Source organism: Eubalaena glacialis, chromosome 11 (assembly GCF_028564815.1).
Source record: "Eubalaena glacialis isolate mEubGla1 chromosome 11, mEubGla1.1.hap2.+ XY, whole genome shotgun sequence".
NCBI lineage: Eukaryota > Metazoa > Chordata > Mammalia > Artiodactyla > Balaenidae > Eubalaena > Eubalaena glacialis.
The window spans coordinates 25,314,797-25,338,667 of NC_083726.1; the positions used below are offsets into that span (position 1 = coordinate 25,314,797).

Sequence of the window (23,871 nt, forward strand, 5' to 3'; positions counted from 1 at the left end):
CATTGAGCAGAGTTCCCTGTACTATACAGTAAGTTCTTGTTGGTTATCCTTTTAAAATATAGCAGTGAATCACATTTTGAATTTTAACTTATTTCTCATCAGAAAATGTGTGCAAAAATACATGTTTAAAGGAAATAATTAAAATAACTTTTAGTGGAAAACTGTTATCTTCTAAAAGCCAGAAGTATTTGGGGGATTATTTATACCAATGAATGTACTGAGATACAACATTAATAAGCCCTTTAGAGGCTTCATGGCGACTGGTTTAGGTTTCATCTAAGCTGTTAATTGAATACAGGGGATAATGAGTCATTTCATGTACCTGTAGGGGTTCCAGTGTAATGAACTAAATGTCTTGATCTTTACAACCTTAAAGTTAGCCAATCAAAATAAATTTCACATGAGTTGTCACACTGGTGAAACAATTTTCACAAAAAGTGCAATTTGAGTATTCTCTTGGTTGAATAAATTGTTTGGCTTTTGTAACAATTATAAAAACATTTAATGTATTAACCTAGAGTTGCATTCACTTGCAGTACTACAACTTCATCGTTCTGAAAATAATATAACACCTCCCCAAACTAAGTTTCTTATGGGCAGAGTTCATATCTTATTTATCTTTCTGCCTCATACTGCCTGGGACATGGTAGGGCCTCTATGTGAATGTTTGTTGAATGAATAAATAAAACTTTTTAACATAAAGGGGAAAACCTAAGCAGAGCTATCAGAATGAGACAGTGATCTAAAACTTTGCCAGTTGATAGATGGACTTTAGGTAGGAGAAAGATCTTCTGTTATAAAAGATGACTTAGCTCTGTTATTTGCTTTCATTCAAACAGGTATTTATGAGTGCCTGCTGAGTGCCAGGTTTTGTGCTAAATGCTGGGTTGTACTAAATACAACAATTAACAAAACATTAAGTCCCTGTTCTCAAGGAGATTAAATTCTAGTGGAAGGAATCAGCAATAAACCAGTATTTAGAATGTCAAGCAGTAAGGCTATGGAGGAAATGAAAACAGGCAAGGGGAATGGAATGTGTAACCTGGGTGTAGAGTTGTCACTGTTTAATACAGGGTGACCAGGGAAGTGATGTTTGAGTAGAACACAGAAGGAAGTTAGCCTCAAGCATATCTGGGAGAAGTGCATTCCAGGCAGACAAAGAGCAAGGGCAAAGGCAGGAATCAGCAAAGAGACTGTGCTGCTAGAGTAGAGTGGGTGGGAGTAGAATTGTAGTAGATGTGGTTAAAAAGGAGAGTGGCAGACAGGTCATATAGGGTCTAGCAAACCATTTAAGGACTCTGGGTTTAACTATTGAGTAAAGTGCCAGTCGTTGGAGGATTTTGGAGAAGAGAGATGAGGTTATTTATTGATTTAGTATGTTTGCTCTGGCTGCTATATAGAAAATATACTATGGGCAGTGGGGCAGGGAGGGGGAAGGTGGTGGGTGGGAGCGGTAAGACCAGTTAGGATGCTCTAAATATTATATTCTAGACAAAGAGATGATGGGGCCTGGCTCAGGATTTTAGCAGTTCATGTGGTAAGAAGGAGGAGCCTACAGGTTTTGGTGATGTATTGATTGTGGGGTGTGAAAAAAGGGAAGACAGCCAGAGCAGATGATAACTATAGAGTTACCATTTACTGGGATAGTGAAGATTACAAGAGGAGCAGGGTTTGGAGGCAGTGGAGATATGTGTGTTATTTTCTCCTTGATACCTTTCCCAGATGCTAGACTTTAATTCTGAATAGCTACATTCATGTATGTAAACGGGTCTCCATGACATAGTTGTGGGGGAAGAGCTGAAATATAATATTTGATAGGAAAACAGTCTAATTTGTGTCCTAACTCTGTTACAACTTTAATTATATTTAGTTCACCACTGGTATCAAATGTTCTGAGTGCAGAATCAGAATTTTCCCTTCGTTAGGGCTTGGGGTCTGAGCCACCTGTGAGACTCAGGAAATCCCTTCCCGCTTTAAAGCCCAGCCAGCAGTTAGCAAAACTGTGAGAGATCTCTGTTTCACAACTCAGATGCTGGGGTTTTGGGCAGCTGAGCCATTTTCTTTTCTCTTTAGCCCCACCCGTGGCTTTCCTCGCCTGTGGAAAAAGCATTCACCTAATACCCTGACACCTTTCTGTAGTAGGCCTGGACTTGCCCCTTGGGGACAGTTTTTTCTCTTAGCTCTGCTGCACTCTCCCCAGCATCTTGCAGTCCTACCTCCCCACTCTCCTAATAGACCTCCAATACTTGGAAAGGATCCTTTTGAGAAAGTACAGATTTACTCTGTGACTGAAGCTGCTCAGGGTTTTAATGTCTTGCCAGACCCCCATGAACCCCTAAAAAGTTTCTTAAAAGTTGGGCTAGTTTTCCGCTTTTATAGCACGTTTACTTCTCCTTTCACTGTGACACCAGACATTCCTGTTTTCATTCCTGGAAAGGGCTAGTTCCCTCTAGGAATTTAGTTCATTTATGTTGTGTGGCTTTTTTTGTTTTGTTTTGTTTTGTTTTTGCGTCTCAGCTCTCTGAGTTTAAAAAACTATGATTTTATAGCCTGTCTGGGTTGTTCTTATTGTTGAGGTGGAGCAAAAAAAGTCTTTTGTGAGTTTCTGTATCCTAACCATAAACAGTAGTCCTAGTTACTCTTTTGTGTTCAAAATAATTTGTATAGTTTGTTCACACTGAAATTATTTAGCCTGTTCTTTTAATAAAATCGTACTAAAATAAGGTATTGACCATATGTAGGTTTGACAAAAAACTGATGTAAATGCATGCTGACACAATAGTTGATATTTTTTTGTGGTAAAATATACATAACGTAAAATTTACCATTTTAAACATCTTAAGTGTACAATTTAGGGACATTAATACATTCAAAACGTTGTGTAACTATCACTACTGTCTATTTCCAGAACTTTTTCATCATCCCAAACAAAAAGTCTGTACCCGTTAAACAGTAACTCCTTATTGCCCCCTCCCTTCTATTCCCTGGTGACCTCTATTCTACTTTCTGTGTCTATGAATTTGCCTGTTCTAAATATTTCATACAAGTAGAATCATATAATATTTGTCCTTTTGTGTCTGACTTATTTCACTTAGCATGATGTTTTTAAGGTTCATCTACACTTTAGCATGTATTAGAATTTCATTACTTTTTTATGACAGAATAGTATTCATTCCATTGTGTGTGTATATTTTTGTGTATGTATTTATGTGTATATATACATATTGTTTACCATTCACTTGTTGGACACTTAGGCTTGTTCACTTATTGGACACTTAGGTTGTTTTTACCTTTTGTCTATTATGATTAATGCTGCTATTAACATTTGTGGAAAAGTATCTGTTTGAGTCCCTGTTTTCAATTTTTTTGGGTATATCCCTAGGAGTGGAATTGTTTTCTTTAGTCTATAGGTATTTTCTAATATCTCTTGTTACTTCTTTAATCCATTGGTTAAGAGTGTGCTGTTTAATTTACACATATAGTGAGTTTTCCAGTTTTCTTTGTTATTGATTTCCAATTTCATTTCATTGTGATCAGAAGATATACTCTGTATGATTTCAGTCTTTTTAAATTTATTAAGACTTGTTTTGTGGTCTTACTAATGTCTGTCATGGAGAATGTTCTGTTTGCACTTGAGAAGAATGTGTATTCTCCTGTTGTTAGGTGGAGCATTCTATATGTCTGTTAAGTCTAATACACTAGGTATATAGTGTTGTTCAGGTCCTCTATTTCTTTATTGATCTTCTGTCTGGTTCTTCTATCCAGTGTTGAAAATGGGGTATTGAAGTCTCCAATTACTACTGTAGAACTCTCCTTTTCTCTTTTGAATTTTTTCAGTTTTTATTTAGTATATTTTCAGGCTCTGTTGTTAGGTATGTATGTTTATGATTGTCATGTCTTAATCTGTTATTATATAGTGTCTCTCTTAGTCTCTTGTAACCTTTTTTTCACTATTCTATTCTTAATTAATTAATTAATTAATTTATTTATTTATGGCTGTGTTGGGTCTTCGTTTCTGTGCGAGGGCTTTCTCTAGTTGCGGCAAGTGGGGGCCACTCTTCATCACGGTGCGCGGGCCTCTCACTATCGCAGCCTCTCTTGTTGCGGAGCACAAGCTCCAGATGCGCAGGCTCAGTAATTGTGGCTCATGGGCCTAGTTGCTCCGAGGCATGTGGGATCTTCCCAGACCAGGGCCCGAACCCGTGTCCCCTGCATTGGCAGGCAGATTCTCAACTACTGCGCCACCAGGGAAGCCCTATTCTATTTTTCTGACAAAAATTTAGTCATTTCAGCTCTCTTTTGGTTACTATTTGCATGGAATACCTTTCTCTATCCTTTTACTTTCAATCTCTTTGTGTCTTTATATCTTGGGAAATAGAATTAACTTATAACAACCTAGCTTGAATAATACCAACTTACCTCAATAGTATATAAACACTCTGATCCTATATATCTCCATCCTTCCCCCTCTATATTGTTATTGTCACAGATTACCTCTTTATACATTGTGTGCCCATTAACATAGATTTATCATTTTTATGTGTGTGTACATTGTCCTTTAAACCATATAGGAAAAAGGGGGAAAAGAAGTTGCAAAACAAAAGTACAATGATACTGTTTTTTATAACTATGTATACTTACCTCTACTGGTGTTCTTTAGTTCTTCTTGATGGATTTGAGTTACTGTCTATCGTCCTTTCATTTCAGCCTGAAGCTCTCTGATTAGCATTTCTCGTAGGGCAGGTCTACTAATAATGAACCTCTTCAGCTTTTGTTTATCTGAAATGTCTTTATCTCTCTTTCCTTCTTGGAGAATAGTTTGCTGGATATAGAATTCTTGGTTGACAGATTTTTTTTTTCTTCCCTTTTCAGACTTTAAATACGTTATTCCCAGTGCCACCTGATCTTCATGGTTTCTGATGAGACATCAGCCATTAATCTTTTTGAGGGTTCCTTGTGTGTGTGTGTGTGTGTGTGTGTGTGTGTGTGTCAAGTTGCTTCTCTCCAGCTGCTTTCAAGATTCTTTTTTTATTTTTATTTTTGTCTTTGGGTTTTGACATTTTGAATAGCATGGATCTTTTTGAGTTTATCCTTCTTGGAGTTTGTTGAGATTTTCAGATGTGCATATTCATGTTTTTCATCAGATTTGGGAAGTTTTCAACCATTATTTCTTCAAAAAAATGTTTACCCTCTTTTCTTTCTCTTCTCTTTTGGGACTCTGATGTCTTTGTGGGTATACTTGATGGTGTCCTACAGGTCCCTCAGACTCGGTTCATTTCTCTTCATTCTTTTTTCTTTCTGTTCCTCAGACTGGATAATTTTGACTTTATCTTCAAGTTCACTGATCGTTTCTTCTGCCTACTTAAATCTCTTGTGAATTTTTCATTTCAGTTACTGTATTTTTTAGCTCTAGAATTTGTTTGGTTCTTTTATAATATCTGTCTCTTTATTGATAATCTCTTTTTTCATACATTGTTTTCCTGATTTCTTTTAGTTCTTTGTTCTTGGTTTCCTTTAACTCTTTGAGCATATTTAGGGCAGTTTATTTAACATCCTTGGCTACAAATTCCAAAATTCTGGTCTTCAGGAATGGTTTCTATCAAATGCTTTTTTTTCTTGTAAATGGGTCATGCTTTCTTATTTGTTTATATGCTATGGAATTTTTTTGTTGAGACATGGACATTGTACTATAATGAGGTAACTCTGAAAACCAGATTCTCCCACTCCACGGCTGTGGGTGTTTCTTGGTTGTTGAGGTCTGCTTCCGTCCATTTGTGACTTTCCCAAATGATTTTTGCAAATGTGTATTCCTGTGTGTGGTCACTGAAGTTTCTATTCCATTATCTTTGCAGTCAGCTAGTGACCTACTGAAGATCTTCTTTAATATTTGGCTCAAGCAACAACAAAAGAAAACATCGCTGTCTCTTTTAAGTCTCTCAGTAGATGCCAGTACAGGCACCCCCTGCAGCCCAAAAGGGCCTTAAGGAAGGCAAGTGTCTGCATCAGTGCCAGTCTCTCAAGGGGTTTGTCAGACTGCCCAGAATCTGCAGCCCCCACTTTTTTTGTGTCAAGGTTCCCCACTGTCTGCCCTGGCACCAGCCAGCCGCCCTAGGAATGCAGCTTGCTATCTCCATTGTTGGGACCAGGCTGAGGAAAGGGCAGCGTTAACTGGTTTGCACATGTGGTTCTCCTATCAGGATCAACAGCCTCTCCCTTCAGCAAGCACTCCCCTGGTTGTTATAAGTGTTCAGTCAGGTTCCAGAGTTCTGAGATAGTTGATTCTGGTCCTTTTTTCCACTTTGCTGGTTGTTTATGGTGGGGGGACCAACCCCAAGAGCTTCCTACTATGACATTTTGCATCTCAAGTGTCACAGTATTATATTGTCTTTCTAATGTGTGTTTATGAATAGAGGAAAGTCTTTGGTAGGTGTCTTTTTTCTGGTTGGTGTGTTTGCTCAGACTTTCAAAGGAAAAGAATCAGTCTCAGATTTGAACTCATAAAGGATTAAGATGTTTAAAGTGTTTGGTGAAAAAAACCTATAAGCATGATTGAAATTTTATTTGAGTGCTCTGTTAATCTTTTGTACAATAACTTCGTGTTTTATACAAATTAGAAATTTGTGTCTTTAGTGAAAAAACTTAATTTTTGTTATTCCTCATCAAGTATAGCTAGCTTAAGTGTCTTAGAAAGTGCTAAATATTTATCGTGATTTAATTATTGAGGAAAAGCTATTAGAAAATTTGCTTACAGGCCACTCAGTGAGTTTACCTCAGTTGCAGAAGGTTTAATTTAAAACTATAGTCACTGCAGAAAATGTTATAAAGAAATAAAGTTCTCTTTGTTGAGAAGTCATATTATTCTACTTGATATTTTGGAAAGATTGACAACAGCAGGGCTTAGTGGAAAAGTACTAGTCTGTCATTTCAGTCTTAGATTTAAATTCAAACTTTAAAATGCTTAATTTGTTCTGCATGTAAATTCTGCTTCTTTACCTAAAGAAAAGTCATAGGCATTTTTAAAGCAATCTTCAGCTTTTTCTTCAACTTTTCCTGCAATTATTAATAAGAAATTGTTTTAAGAATGTTTCAAAGACATAAGCAGAGAATTGCCACTCAGATAAGTCCTTTAATCAAGAGAAATTTGGATTATAAGGTAAATTTGCGTACAAAATTTTTTTATTGGAAGTACCAAAGGGCCACAAAATGACAGCATTTTTTCAGGTAAATACTCATAGTAGAGGATCTAGTTTGTGAGTTTTCATAGCTGTTGTCTTAACAACAACAACAACAATAATAAAAAAAAGTGTTTCCGATTCCTAGGGCAAAACTCAGTTGGCATTCCAGGATGGTTATCTGTATTCTCTAAGTAAATAGAATATGGGCATTCCTCAGAGATACTGCAGATTTGTTTCCAGACCCCTGCAGTAAAGTGAGCCACATGAATTTTTTTTTCCCAGTGCATATAAAACTTATGTTTACACTATACTGTAGTCTAAGTGTGCAATAGCATTATGTCTAAAAAACCAGTGTGTACACCTAAATTAAAAAATACTTTATTGCTAAAAATGCTAACCATCATCTGAGCCTTCAGTGACTCATGATCTTTTGGTGGAGGATGGCTGTTGACTGATCATTGTGGTGGTTGCTGAAGGTTGGGGTGACTGTGGCAGTTTTTTAAGATAACAGCTGCTGCATCAATTGATTCTTCCTTTCATGACCGATTTCTCTATAGAATACAATGCTGTTTGATAGCATTTTACCCACAGTAGAACTTCTTTCAAAATTGGACTCAGTCCTCTCAGACCCTTCTGCTGTTTTATCAACTAGGTTTGTATAATATTCTGAATCATTCGTTGTCATTTCAACAGTCCTCACAGCATCTTCACCAGGAGTGAATGTTAGCTCAAGAAACCACTTTCTTTGCTCATCTGTAAGAAGCAACTCCTCATCTGTTAAAGTTTTATCATGAGATTGTAGCAATTCAGTCATATCTTCAGGTCCCACTTTAATCCTAGTTCTCTTGCTGTTTCTACCAAATCTGCAGTTTCTTCCTCCACTGAAGTCTTAGACCCCTCAAAGTCATCCATGAGGATTGGAATCAGCTTCTGCCAAACATCCTGTTAATGTCTTCCCATGAATCACGAATGTTTTTTAATGACACCTAAAATGGTGAATCCTTTCCTGAAGGTTTTCAATTTATTTTGTCTAGATCCATCAGAGGACTCACTATATATAGCAACTATAGCCTTATGAAATGCATTTCTAAAATAACAAGACATGAAAATCAAAATTACTCCTTGATCCATGGGCTACAGAGTGGATGTTGTGTTAGCAGTCATGAAAACAACACTAATGTCATTGTACATCTCCATTAGAGCTCTTGGGTGACCAGGTGCATTGTCAATGAGCAGTAATATTTTGAAAGGATTCTTTTTTTCTGAGTAGTAGTGTTCAGAAGTAGGCTTAAAATATTCGGTAAACCATGTTGTAAACAGATGTGCTGTCATCCAGGCTTTGTTGTTCCTTTTACAGAGCACATGCAGAGTAGATTTAGCATAATTCTTAAGGGCCCTAGGATGTTTGGAATGGTAAATAAACATTGACTTCAGCTTGAAGTCACCAGCTGCGTTAGCCCCTAACAAGAGAGTCACCCTTTCCGTGGAAGCTTTGAAGCCAAGCATTGATTTTTCCTCCTCTGAAAGTCCTAGATGGTATCTTCTTCCAGTAGAATGCTGTTTTGTCTACGCTGAAAGTCTGCTGTGTAGTGTAGCCACCTTCATTAATTATCTTAGATCTTCTAGATAACTTGCTGCAGCTTCTACATCAACACTTGCTGCTTCACCTTGCACTTTTATGTTATGGAGATAGCATCTTTTCTTAAACCTCGTGAACCAACGACCTCTGCTAGCTTCAGACTTTTCTTCAGCTTCCTCATCTCTCTCGCCTTCATAGAATTGAAGAGAGTTAGGGCCTTGCTGTGGTTTAGGCTTTGGTTTAAGGGAATGTTGTGGCTGGCTTGATCTTCCATCCAGCGCACTAAAACTTTCTCCATATCAGAAGTAAGGCTATTTTGCTTTCTTATTCGGGTGTTTGCTGGAGTAGCACTTTTAATTTCCTTCAAGAATATTTCCTCTGCATTCACAATTTGGCTAACTGTGTGGCAGAAGAGGCCTAGCTTTTGGCTTGTCTTGGCTTTCAACATGCTTTCCTCACTAAACTTAGTCATTTCTAGCTTTTGATTCAAAGTGAGGGATGTGCGACCCTTCTCACTTGCACACTTGGAGGCCATTGTATGGTTATTGATTGGCCTAATTTCAGTATTGTGTCTCAGAGAATAGGGAGGCCTGAGGAGAGGGAGAGAGATGGGGGAACTGCTGGTGGGTGGAGCAGTCAGAACACATATAACATTTATGAAGTTTACTGTCTTAGATGGGCGAGGTTTGTGGTGCTCCAAAACAGTTAACAATAGTAACATCAAAGATCACTGATCACAGATCAGCACAACAAATATAATAATAATGAAAAAGTTTGAAATATTTTGAGAATTACCAAAATGTGACAGACACGAAGTCAGCGAATGCCGTTGGAAAAATGACACCTGTAGACTTGCAGGGTTGCTGCAAACCTTCCATTAGTGTAAAAAACACATTATCTGTTGTGCAGTAAAACAAAGTACAATAAAGATGCACTTTGTTTTACTGCATGCTTATGTATGCTTGTAGTTACATTTTCAGGATAAAAAAAAAAAAAACATGAAAAAATTTCTTAATTGTACAGCAGGCAATCCCAGATCAAATTTTAGGTGATAAAGTAAGCTAACACATTACATGTTTCTTTTAAGCACTTGTAGTTGGAAACTGATTTTTGAACATTTTCAGCTCTGTGGGTGTGTGTGTGTATATATATATATATATATATATATATATATATAAATATATATGGGGGGAGGGAGGAAGAGAAAGAGGCAGGGTTTATATTAAGTCATTCTGAGTATTATTGCCCCTTTACCTTTTAAAATTTGATCTAGCTATGGCAAAAAGCTGGAGATCTTTTTGACGACTAGAAAGGCATAAAAGTTGTTTTTTTAATAAATTTATTTATTTATTTATTTTTGGCTGTGTTGGGTCTTCGTTTCTATGCGAGGGCTTTCTCTAGTTGTGGCAAGCGGGGGCCACTCTTCATCGCGCTGCGCGGGCCTCTCACTATCGCCGCCTCTCTTGTTGCGGAGCACAGGCTCCAGACGCGCAGGCTCAGTAGTTGTGGCTCACGGGCCCAGTTGCTCCGCGGCATGTGGGATCTTCCCAGACCAGGGCTCGAACCGGTGTCCCCTGCATTGGCAGGCAGATTCTCAACCACTGCGCCACCAGGGAAGCCCTAAAAGTTGTTTTGTATTATACATGCACACAAATATATTCGAATGGGTATATATATGGAATATATATGTATTATATATACGTGGTAAGTGCTGTGAGTAAAAAAAAAAACAACTAAGGATAAAGGAATAGAGAGGGTCAGGGTCAGGAAAGAGCCCTTTGCAGGGTAAAGCTTATGTTGAAATTTGAGCACTTATAATTGTTCTCTAGATAGCTAAGTCTTTAAAATATTAAAACCAAACAATTGTGGAGTTTTTGTTTAGGGTTTATTTTAAATTACAGTGCATTTACTTCTAAGGTAAAAATAGCTTTTTCAGTGGCATGAATTAAATATAAAACAATATTTAAGCATTCACTATAAATTACTCTTAATATATCTTAATCTTCATGAAAACGACAGTGTAAAGATCCTAACAATCCCAAATAAAAGTTTTTGCTAAAATAGAAAAAATATTTTACCCCAACTGTTTTTTAAAAATATTATTTATTTATTTGGTTGTGCTGGGTCTTAGTTGTGGCATGCGGGATCTTTAGTTGCAGCTTGCGATCTCTTAGTTGTGTCATGTGGGATCTAGTTCACTGACCAGGGATTGAACCCAGGTCTCCTTGTGTTGGGAGTGTGGAGTCTTAGCCACTGGACTACCAGGGAAGTCCTTTAACCCAACTCTCGAGGGTTTTGGTTTTAGGAAATCAGTAATTTAGCACTGCTTTATTAATATACAGTACATATTAGTTAACCTTCAAGCTAATGTAAATAGTAATATTTACTTCACAAAAGGTGTTTTATTGTAGCATTGCATGTGTTTTTGTCCTCAACCTAATGGGCAAAAAAGTTGATATGCATAATTCTTCTTAAAGATAATTAGAAATGTCAAGGAATCTTTAATTTGGGAGTATTTTTTCTTTAATAATGATCTAGGCATTGTTGATGAAATTCCTTAACATCTGTGTTTACTGATCATTGTGACTTAATTAAAAGGTTACAGTTATAGCATGGAAGATAAAAAATAGGACCTTTTTGAGGATGCGATGTGTTTTATTATGAAGTTTTTCTTTTTTATAAATTTATTTTTGGCTGCATTGGGTCTTCGTTGCTGCACGTGGGCTTTCTCTAGTCGCGGTGAGTGGTGGCTACTCTTCGTTGCGGTGCGCAGGCTTCTCATTGCGGTGGCTTCTCTTGTTGCGGGGCATGGGCTCTAGGCGCCCGGGCTTCAGTAGTTGTGGCACGCGGGCTCAGTAGTTGTGGCTCACGGGCTCTAGAGCGCAGGCTCGTTAGCTGTGGCACACGGGCTTAGTTGCTCTGCGGCACGTGGGATCTTCCCGGACCAGGGCTTGAACCCGTGTCCCCTGCATTGGCAGGCGGATTCTTAACCACTGCACCTCTTATTAATGAATTAGAAATGTCTTTCTTATTCCTGACAGAGTAGAAAATACATATAGTTACTTTATAGACTAGAATTTTCTTCACTCTTGATGGAAATGCATACTGTTCTGAGTTATAAACACATAGAATTTCTCCTAATATATTGTTCAAAAGCATTGTATGAAGAAAAAGTTAAGGCTTATGTGATTTCCCTTTCCCCCCCTTTTCTGTACCCACTTAAAACCATCAAGATTTACTTGGCGCTCTATAGTGGCATTGCCCAATAGAAATATAATGTGAGCACCATACTGAATTTTAAAGTATTTTGCAGGTATATTTAATTAGTAGAGTTGGTTTTAGAAATATTGATAAATTTTACTTAACCAAATATGTCTAGAATTTTTAAAAATCATGTTATGCATATAACAATAGATTTTTTATGTTCTTTTAAAATACTAAGTCTTTAAAATCCAGTGCATATTTTTTATTTACAGTACAAGGCAGTTTGGAGTGACCACTTTTCACATACATGGTCAGAATGGGATGTTACCATGCTATGTGAATTAATTCTGTAATAACGTCTGTTATAGTTTGTTATTTTATCCTTATTTGTCATCTAAAATAAGAGGCAGGTACATGGTCAGCAAACTTTCAAAAATGGTGTGCAAGATTCTGAAGTGGTGATGTTTGTATAGTTACGTAGATATTCGTGACCACTTGACTATGTTTGAGAAAATTGGAGTCAAAAAGTTGGTAACTGTGAGCTACTAGCGCTTAGGGGTTTTTGTTTGGGCACACAGATTTCTTGAAGGAGTGTGTGTTGAGGGTTCCTAAGATACTCTCATGCTTGATAATTTGCTAAAAGGGCACAGAAATCAGAGAAAAGCTGTTAAACTCATGATTATGTTTTATTACAGTGAAAAGATACAGATTAAAATCAGCAAAGGGGAAAGGGTATATAGGGTGGAGTCCAAGAGAAACCAGGTGCGAGTTTTCAGTTATCCTCTCCTAATGGAGTTGCATGACAGTGCTCCATTCCTCCAGTTGTCCTGTATGACAACATGGCAAAGTGGTGCCAACCAGGGAAGCTTACCTGAATCTTGGTGTCCAGAGTTTTTTTTAGGGGTCAATTACATAGGCATGGAAGTACCTACATGACTGTCTTTAGTTACTTAGTTTCCAGTTTCCCTTATTCCTCCTCCCCCCTGAGGTCAAGCTGATATGGTGTGGCCCAAAGCCCCAGGCATACAAAGATAGGGATTTACCATAATTCACATTGTTAATATAAATTATCTGGTGTGGCCCAACATTTTAGGTATACAAAGAAATTTATCAGGCAGGATATTGCAAGGGGTCAGAGGTTATCTCCTAGGAGCTTGTCTTAGGTGATTCCTTTCTTTGGAATGTGCAGAGTTTAACCCCCCAAGCTTGCAGAGTTACCCCTTTACTGCACAGGATGATTCTGGAGCTTTACAAAGGAGGGTGTCTCTAGTATAAATTCCTAGAGAAACAAAAGGGTAGATGAAGATTGGCGATAGCTCAGTTCACCTTAAATATCTAATATGTTTTAAGCAAATGGCATGGATTATTGACTGTCAGGATAGAGCTATATAAAGGCTGACTTTGAGAAGTAAAGAATCTTGCATTTAGGACATCCATATAGTTGCAGGTTTCTTAGTTGGAACCAACTCCTAAAGTTTACTGACTGCCTCCTATAAATTCACCTTGTTTGCTAAAGTATATATTATCTCCTTTAATCCACATCTGAACGTCCATTTCTGCCTGTGATGGGAGGAACTTGTATCAGACTAAGGCTCCCTCTCAGACTAGGGAAAAATATAGTTTGAAGGCATCGTAGAGCTTCTGAGTCAGTCAAGACTTCAGGAGTAAAGATTCAGAAGAGAAGAGAAATAGATGTATTCTGTGCTGGGTTTCCTCTTGAGATATTTTCTAACTCTTAAGCTCTTTTGGATAATAGGATAAAAGTTGAGCAGTGTATGAGAGGTGAGCAAAAAGCAACTGAGGGAGTTGAGTGGAGCTTTCAATAGTTTTTGTTGTTGTTTTAGTCCTAGGTTTGCAGTTTGAATCTTTTGAAAGGCCACACCATAGGAGTGGGAACAAACAGAAGTAGGCCAGACTTTACAATATCTGAAACTCAGTCTCAAGCCAGCTCTGTTCCTGATTGGACTGAGGTGATCTCTTACTCTGACTGCTTGTTAGAAAAAAATTAAATCCTTTCTGGAAAAAGATAATAACATCATCCAGAGCTTCTCCTTTTTTTCTTACATATTTTCATACAGTCATTCACATACAATGTGTAGTATTCAGTAAAAAAATTACTATGCATTCAACAGGACCAACAGAGAAAAACCAGGAGTAGAAACAGGTTATGCAGGTTATTCATAGGTTGTGTAATTCTGGAGTTATAGACAAGAACTTTAAAATACTATAACCTAGTCATGAAAATAGATGGCAAGGTGAAGAATTTCAGTAGAGAACTTGAATCTATAGAAAGGGATCAAATAGGAATTCTAGGATTGAAAATACAGTAACTAAAATTTAGAACCCAGTAGATTGGTTTAACTGCAGTTTAGACACAGCTGAAAAGAGGTCAGCTGGAAGGTTAGTTAGTAGAAAATATTCAGCAACATTGATTTGTCTTTAAGTATGTAAAACAGAGTTGGTAAAACATAATATTATCACTTATAAATTTGTATTCAGTACCCTACCCCGAGCCTTTGAGCAAACAAAAATTATTCATTATAAATATCTTATGTAGAGTTCACTTGTTCAGCACACTCAGCTACTTGGAATAGAGCCCTAGGATGAGAAAATAAGCAAAATACTTACAGATTCAAAATAGATATCCAGAGCTGGATGGTAAAACAGGTATTTTAGCATAGGGGAGTTAGAAGAAGCTCTTAGTTGAGGTAATGGTTACAATACGCTTGGTAATCTGGTAAACTAGCTCACCACAATTAAGACTGTAAATTAGAAAAGAAGTTACAGGTAAATAATTGAGGAATTGGTTTTGGCAGCAAATACCTTGTTTGATCATATCCAAGACTCCACTATGAATTATACCATTAGTGTATGTACTACTAGGAAAAAAGAAAGCTGTCAATTATAATTGACATCCCATTACAGTAAGTCCCCTACATACAAACCTTCAAGTTGTGAACTTTCAAAGATGCGAATATATGTTCCATCAACATCAGGCTTGCCCTCCATCTCCTATTGCAGACGATCCTTCAGCTCTGCCAGTTCCCACCTCCTCTCCCTCCTCCAGTCAGTAACTCTTCTTGCCTGTTCACTCGATGCCAGCCCCTTTGTGCCAACTGTTGTACTGTACTACTGTACTTTTCAAGGTACTGTGCTGTAAGATTAAACATGTTTTCTTTATTTTTTGTTTGTTTTTATATACTATTTGTGTGAAAAGTATTATAAACCTATCACAGTACAGTACTATATAGCTGCATGTGTTAGTTCAGTACCTAGGCTAATAACTTTGTTGGACTTAGGAACAAATTGGACTTATGAACACGCTCTTGGAATGGAACTCATTTGTATGTAGGGGACTTAACTGTAATTGTGATACATCCTGATTTCAGAGATGTTAAAATGTGGGGGAAAAGGTAAATGGTAATCTTAGTTTTAAATCTCAGTTCTATCAATAATTGTTTGTTTGCCTTCTGTCAGGGAGCTTCTTTGAGCCTGTTTGCTTATTTGTGAAAATGGGATAGTATAGTATGCTCTTTAGAATTAGGAAGACTAAATGAATTCAGAGACATGAAAGTGTCTAGTATGGAGTAGGCATTTGAAACCTGTTAATTTGACTTTCATTTTTTCCTTCTAAAATTTGGCATTGTTATAATAATAGGAGGAGACTCCTGACAGCTGACCAGGGTGGGGGAAGAACAAACCCCCAATATATTGGCTAAATAAGAAGTTAAAAAAGAAAATTTCTGTTGGAGCTGTTTAATAAATTGTCAAGCATCATTCTTTATTCTCTCCCTACCCCACCTCTTTCACCTGTCTTATCCCCTCAGTTATATCTAAAGATATCACTGACTGGTTCCAATATGATGATTGATATTTATAATAATGGAACCTACACATCAAAATAATGATATATTTTCACTAAATTGGTTTTTACAAAGCTCATTTTAGGAAGATTTGTAATCCTTCTAAGTTTAGTTGTGATGCTTAAAATCTCAGTCTTTAGTTTTGTAGAATTCTTGCTCTTCTGATGATGCTATATGAATATGGCATTAATTCAAGTGAGTGGATCTTTTTAAGGAAGGGTTGGATTTTGTGATGTTTGATGGACGTGAGAATTCCTCATTTTATTCTTATTTTGAAGATTCCCAGTAAATTGAGAACAACATTTTTCTGGAGCTGTAAGATATTCATAGCTTTAATCTTATGTTCATTCTGTTCTCTTCTTTCAGGATTTTTCAAGTCACATTCAGTTGATAGGATGAAAAAATTTAAGAGAAGGCTATCCCTCACGCTTCGAGGAAGCCAGACTATTGATGAATCGTTGTCTGAACTGGCTGAACAAATGACTATTGAAGAAAACAGCAGCAAAGATAATGGTAAATATTTAGGGGGTAGGGAAGGGGAGGAGAGAATTGAATTACATGATAAATCGAATGTAAATTTACTTTCCTGATTAGTCCCTAGTAGGTTCCTTCTGTTTATTTCTCTGCCTCCTTCCCTAGTTCAATAACTTTTGCTTGCTTACTGGAATGTTCCATTCTTACTCGAACAGTGTTACTATAGCTGGTCTCTAACCCTGATGAATTCTCTATCCTGTTTATCTTTCCATTTTTCATTAGTTCTTAAATAAGAATACTTTGTATAATATTATCCTAGTTGTTAAGTAGCTATTTTTAAATTAACATTTAAATATTTTTGTTATTCTTATAACCAAAGTTAGTACAGCTTAAAAGTGCATAGTAAGTTTGTGAAATTCCTGGGAATTCCCTGGTGGTCCAGTGGTTAAGACTCTGTGCTTTCACTGCCGAGGGCCTGGGTTCGATCACTGGTCAGGGAATTAAGGTCCCACAAGCCATGCGGCGTGGCCAAAAAAGAAAGTTTGTGAAATTCCTGTTTGAAATTTCATCATAGTTTTATAACATTATATATGCATATATTGACTATCCACATAGACGACAAGGTTTATCATATGAGTGAATCATACTATTTTCTTACTTTATATTGACCAAAGAATCTATCCATAGTATTGAGAGCACTTATAGTAGATAGGCATATAATGTTTCACAAGTTTGACAGTTCTTTTTACAGTGTAAAGTAGTTAGTACACAGATATTGATATAAAATAAAAAGTTTGTTAAATTGAATGGATTAAAATGCAAAATCCTGATGAAATCTATAGAACAAGCCTACATATTCAAAACTGAAATAGCCCTAGAGATGTCATAGTAATAACCAGGAAGGAGCTTACAGGAATGGCTGCCAGTGTGTCATAATGTGCAGATTCTCTTCCTTGCCTCTGCCTGAAGTTCTTCTGTTAGAGGTTTATGGCAGTGGGTGAAAACATGAATACCCTCACCCCCTCTGGATGAAATGTAACTGTCCTTGTGAGAGAGGGAAAGGTATAATGGAAAGTGCTCTGGACTTTAAATTAAAAGTCATGGATTGGGACTTCCCTGGTGGTGCAGTGGTTAAGAATCCGCCTGCCAATGCAGGGGACATGGATTCGAGCCCTGGTCTGGGAAGATCCCACATGCCGCGGAGCAACTATGCCCATGTGTCACAACTACTGAGCCTGTGCTCTAGAGCCCGTGAGCCACAACTACTGAGCTCGCGTGCCACAACTACTGAAGCCCATGCGCCTAGAGCCCATGTTCCACAGCAAGAGAAGCCACCGTAATGAGAAGCCCGCGTACCGCAATGAAGAGCAGACCCCGCTCACCGCAACTAGAGAAAGCCCGTGTGCAGCAACGAAGACCCAACGCAGCCAAAAATAAAATAAATAAGTAAATGTATTTTTAAAAAAAGTCATGGATTGGAATTTGGGATACACTTACACGCTTATTAGTTACATGACTCTGGGTAAGTAATTTATCCTACCCAAGCTTCAGTTTATCTCTTCCTCAGAAGGGTCATTATTTTACTCAAGGTTATCTGGCTCATAATATAGGAGGGGAAACATAGATGAGTTTGGTAGAAAATTTAAAATAATAATTTGGATATAATTTACTTTAGGAGGGAAATATTTTACATTTGGATCAAATCTCAAAGCTGATATTATAATGTCTTACTTTTATTCCTCTTGCCAGGAGAAAAATCCTTAATTCTCTCTCAGATCCCCTTTGATTTCTTGTTATTAATTAAACCCTGTATATTCATTCTTATGATCCACAAGTCTTGCTAGCTATTTGCCAGTGATATTCAGGAGCAAAGTAAGCACAGAATACATCTTGATGGATGCTTTCTGGGAACACATTCTGGATGGGAATTTGACTACAAGACAAACCTCTTTAAAAAAAAAAAAAAAGAAAGAGTGTGAGTCAAAGAAAATGTACATACTTTTTGGAGAGCTAATTAATATTTTAGATTCATAGCATATTTCCTGGAATATTTTAGTATTGTGTTAAAACATGCTTAATTTATAATGAATGGTGAAACATTGAAAATATTTTTTTCAAGTAGAACATACTTTAAAATTTACTTTTATTCTAATAGTAATATTAACAATTAGTAAAGAAGAGAAAATAGAAACTACTGAGTTTCCTCTTTAAGTTTTTCGAATTACTTGAAATAATACTTGAAGATGTCATAATAGACATTGATTCCTCTTGGGTTGCAGAGAGTGCTGGTAGCATAGGCTATCTCTGAGTTATATCTGCTATTACTTATTTCCTGTGTATAACAACAGCACATGGGACAGCTTTCACAAAGATTCTTTACCTTTTTGGTTATCTTTCAGTACCTGATAGCTGGTTCCAACATTTTCTTTCTTTATGGAGTTTATCTTAAAGGTAAAAAGCTCCTAAGATCGGTAACACACACAGTCTGTGTCTGAATATGGTATAATGAATGAGAAGAGGTAGACTATACTTTTTAAAAGATCTTCTCACATACGCTATAACCAGTTTGTAAAGCAAGTGATATTTGTCTAACAACTATATAGTGGCAGTGCTGGCTTGAGTAGGAAGAATATAGTTATAACTTTCTTAAGTAAACTAAACCAATTTTTGATCTCCTGTCTTTTGTTCAGTCACTTGTATGAGCAGAATCCTCTTACTCTTGCATTATATATAGGCAGGTGTCTCTCATGCATATTCTAGGACAAATCAAATGAGAAAGTACATATAAATGGGGATAATACTATAAAAATCTTGGAAAAATTATAAAGCATATGATACAGTTGGTGTATCAAAATGTACATACACTGTCACTCATACATGTTCTACCTCCATCCAAAGAGAATTTGAGCTATTATCTCTATTTTGATAATTATGAGTCATACTGTGAAGGCTTTAACTCAGTTATAAATGTATAATATAATTATAGTTTGCATTAGAGTACCTTTCTAGATAAGCTAGTGTGTTTACAGATTGATCGGTGGATTGAACCCAGGGAAAGAGGAATCTTGAATTTATATTTAGTGTGTTAAAATTAGGTTGAAAGTTTGCAAACTTGGTTGATTTAAGCACACTGGCCTTAACTCAATACAGCTTTTCCTAATTATAACATGAAATTTTTGCACTAAAATTTACAAACTGAAGTATAGGAAACATTTTTTCCTGAAGTACTTTCAAGGAAAGAGAATTCTGAGCACATCAGATTTTTTTTTTAGTAACTGAGAAGGCACTGAATATTTCATTTAAAAAAAAACTGTCAAACATTAATTCATCTCAGTTCCTCAGAAGTTAAAAATAGAATTACAATATAACCCAGTAGTTCCATTCCTAGGAATATATCCAAATAATTGAAACAAGTATTCAAACAGAATCTTGTACATGAATGTTTATATTTATAGCAGCACTATTTACAGTAGCCAAAAGGTGGAAACAACTCAGATGTCCATCAACAGATGAATGTATAAACAAAATGTGACATATTCTGGGAATGTAATATTATTCAACCATTAAATGGAATGAAGTGCTGATACATGCTACAATATGGATGAATCTTGAAAACTGAAAGAAGCCAGACCCCAAAGGTCACATATTCTATGATTCCGTTTATATGAAATATCCAGAATAGGTAAATCCAGAGACAAAAAGCAGCTAAGTGGTTGCCAGGGACTCAGGAGACGGGGGAATGCGGAGTGATGCGTAGTAGATACAGGGTCTCCTTTGGTAGTGATGAAAATATTTTGGAACTAAATAGAAGTGATGGTTGTACAACATTGTACATCTACCAAATAAAATGATTAATTTTATGTTAGTGAATTTCATCTCAGTAAAAACAGTTCATCTGAAAAATACCTTTTTCTCATAGATTCTTGATTTGCTTGCTAAAAGTCTTATTATGATTTTAGACATACAGAAAGTTATATTTCATGATTTTATCTTTAAGTAGTTAGCCTTACTCTGTAATGAGAAGTGTATTGAAATTATTGATTTGATGAGGAGGACAGGTGACAATTTAATTATGATGAAGAGAATAGATCACAATTATATTTATAGAAAGGCAAAAGTAGTGTTTTATTATACGTAAACTATTTGAGGCTTCCAAATGCAGCAATAACAAGAACAAAAAAAACCCCCAAAAGGCAAAGATTGAAATGGTCCAGTTTTCCAGATATTCAGTTTCTTGTCCTTACTCCTCAGTCTGTGCACTGGGACAGTTTATCGTGTTGTTCAGAATTAACAAGACTAGTTTTATGGATATTGTGAGACCTTGTCTTATTTCCAGGTTTCTCCCTTTCTCCTGGTAATCTGATACATCGGGGTCCTCAACCCCTCCCCCTCCCCGGGCCGCACAGCAGGAGGTGAGCGGTGGGCAAGTGAGCAAAGCTTCATCTGCTGGTCCCCATCGCTCCCCATCGCTCCCCATGGCTTGCGTTACCGCCTGAACCATCCCCCACCCCAACCCCACCCGACCCCCGTCTGTGGAAAAATTGTCTTCCACGGAACCGGTCTCTGGTGTCAAGAAGGTTGGGGACCGCTGCACTACATGGTAGCAGTGACAGTTTTTGACAATCGTGGATGACATAGGGCGTTCTAAGTAGTGCTAACTCCTCCAAATAGCACAAGGTCTGTGAGAGGATGAGGCTGAAAGTACAGACTTCATTGGATGTATGTAGGGTCTGGAATAGGATCGGGTTAATAAGAGAGCTTACAAGAGCAGGATTAGGAACCAGGGAGTGAGTTAAGGCTACGAGGTGTTGGCTAAGAAATTCGTTCTCCTGATCATAGTAGTTCACATAATCAGAATATCCAAATAAATAAGATGTCAAATAAATTTCTTAGTGGAATCTAATGATTGCCATGTTATGATATTAAAAAATCATTGGAAATCCTTACTTGGAACTAATTACTTTATAGAATAGGAAAGATCTAGTTGCAGGTTTTCATATAGATTTCCATTACTTTTTAAAATATATTGTGGTAAAATATATATAACCTGTAATTTACTATTTTAACCATTTTGAAGCATACAGTTTTAGTGTTATTACATACATTCACATTGTTGTGCAGCCACCACCACTAACCATATCTAGAAATTTTTCATCAGCCCAGACTGAAATACTGTACGCATTAAACAGTAATTCCGGACTTCCCTGGTGGCGCAGTGGTTGAGAATCCACCTGCCAATGCAGGGGACACAGGCTCGAGCTCTCATCTGGGAAGATCCCACATGCTGCAGAGCAACTAAGCCCGTGTGCCACAACTACTGAGCCTGCGTTCTAGAGCCTGTGAGCCACAACTACTGAAGCCCGTGTGCCCAGAGCCCGTGCTCCACAACAAGAGAAGCCACCGCCATGAGAAGCCCTTGCACCGCAACCAAGAGTAGCCCCCGCTCGCCACAACTAGAGAAAGCCTGCGTGCAGCAACGAAGACCCAGTGCAGCCAAAAATTAATTAATTAATTAATTAATTAATTAAAAAAAAAAAGAAAACAGAAAGATCAATAGTCTGTAATAACCTATATGGGAAAAGAATCTGAAAAACAATGGATACATGTATATGTGTAATTGAATCACTGTGCTGTACACCTAAAACTAACACAACATTGTAAATCAACTATACTCCAATATAAAATAAAAATTAAAAAAAAACAAAACAGTAATTCCCCATTCTCCTCTCCCCTCAGGACCTGGTAACCACTATTCTCCTTTGTCTATTTGTCCTCTTGTGTCTGACTTATTTCATTTAGTATAATGCCTTAAAGGTTTCCACTTCTTTTTAAAATACAGAGTATTATTATCTTACTGAACTGTCCAGTTAATTGCTGTCATAATCTTGAAATGTGTGAATATTTGACCTCATCTAGTCCTATGACTTCAGCTACTATGTAATGCTGACTACACCGAAATTTGTCTCTCTAGTCAGGATTTTTTTCTGGATCTTTAGATTCATATCGAAATGCTTACTTGGCTTCTCCACATAGATGTCTAATAAGAACCTTAAATTTAATACATATGACCAAACCACAGATCTTGATTTCCTTCCCCCCCAAATCAGCTTCTACTCCAACTTCCCTCACTTAACCTAAACCACTTAAAGCTAGAAATCCAGGAATTATCCTTGATTATTTTCTCTTTTACTCTTTCTTCCCTCCTCTACCATTGTAGTTTCCTATATATTTACTACATAAATAACTTTAGAAAACTCACTGTTAATGATAATCATTTGCATACTTGATACATGATTCCAATTGTCCTTTCACATATTGTATTTCATATATTTTTAACAGTCGCTCTATTGGAGATTTAAAATTTTTCTTTGGATAAATATTTTTAATGTAGGTTATCACTAAAAGCTGTGGTGGGGTGTGGAGAGTATGTATGAAAGTAATTTTGCAGCCATGTCTGCTGGCCTTCTGGTTCTGCCTTTGTGTAGTATATCCTAAATCTGCCTGCTTCTCTTCATCCTAGTCCAGGCCACCATTATTTGTACTATACATAGTACTATAACATAGTCTCCTCCTCCTGTTTCCCTTCTGTTGTTTTCCTATCATCTGTTCTCCAGCAGCAACCAGAGTGATGTTTAAAATTTTTTTAATTTTTTAATAATTAATAGATTCAGAGGAAGTTGCAAAGGTAGTACAGAGAGGTTACTTGTACCGTCTCTCAGTACCCCCCCCCCACCTTTTGGTTACACCTTCTGTGACTATAGAACATTGTCAAACGCAGGAAATTAACATTGGAATAAAGCGTGAATATAGTTCTATGTCATTTTATCACATGTGTGGATTCATGTAACCACCAGTCAGGATAAAGAGCTACTCAGTTGCCACAAAGAGACCCCTCGCATGCTACCCCTTTATAAGTTGTCCCTGCCTCCTTACCTCCCACTATCCCTGACCCCTCAGAGTGATATTTTTAAAACATGAATCAGATCATATTACCTCCTGCTTCAGAGCTACCATAACTGCTTCCAATCTCAGAGTGAAATTTAGACTTCTGTGGTGACATATAAATCTGCTTCTCTCTCTGATCTTACTTAATAACACTGTTCCCCCCACAATTATTACTATAGCTACACTTGCTTTCTTTCTGTTTCTCTGATGCAGTGGTTCTCAAAGTGTGACCCCTGGACGAGTAACATCAGCATCACCTGGGAATTTGTTAGAGATGCAAATTTTTGGATTCCATGCCTGACTTACTGAATCAGGAGGTCTGGGGGTGGGACCCAGAAATCTTGTGTTTTAACAAGTCTTTGAAGGTGATGCTGAAACATGCTAAAGTTTGAGGACCATTGCTCTAATAAGTCAAACTCTTTGCCACATGCTGACTTCTGCAGTAGCTTTTCCCTTTGTCTGGAATATCTTCTAACCCACCACTCACCCATCTTCCTGTGACTGGCTCTTTCTTGCATTTATACTTCTTTTGCAAATACCTCTACAGAGAGAACTTTTTTCAATATTCCAGTGTAAAATAACCACTCATTTATTTTCTACTATATCTCTCTATTTTAATCTTTTGCGTATT

General features: G+C 37.0%; 1 protein-coding gene across 2 annotated transcripts in view; it reads left to right on the plus strand.

Moving 5' to 3' along the window:
• Positions 1–23,871, plus strand: part of CDK17 (cyclin dependent kinase 17) — a 97,631-nt gene that overhangs the window by 36,126 nt on the left and 37,634 nt on the right. For both annotated transcript variants that reach the window (XM_061204506.1, XM_061204505.1), the window contains exon 2: positions 16,188–16,334. In XM_061204506.1, coding sequence (XP_061060489.1) covers positions 16,217–16,334 — 118 coding nt within the window. In that variant the 5' untranslated portion in view covers positions 16,188–16,216. The remainder of the gene's footprint in view (positions 1–16,187; positions 16,335–23,871) is intronic.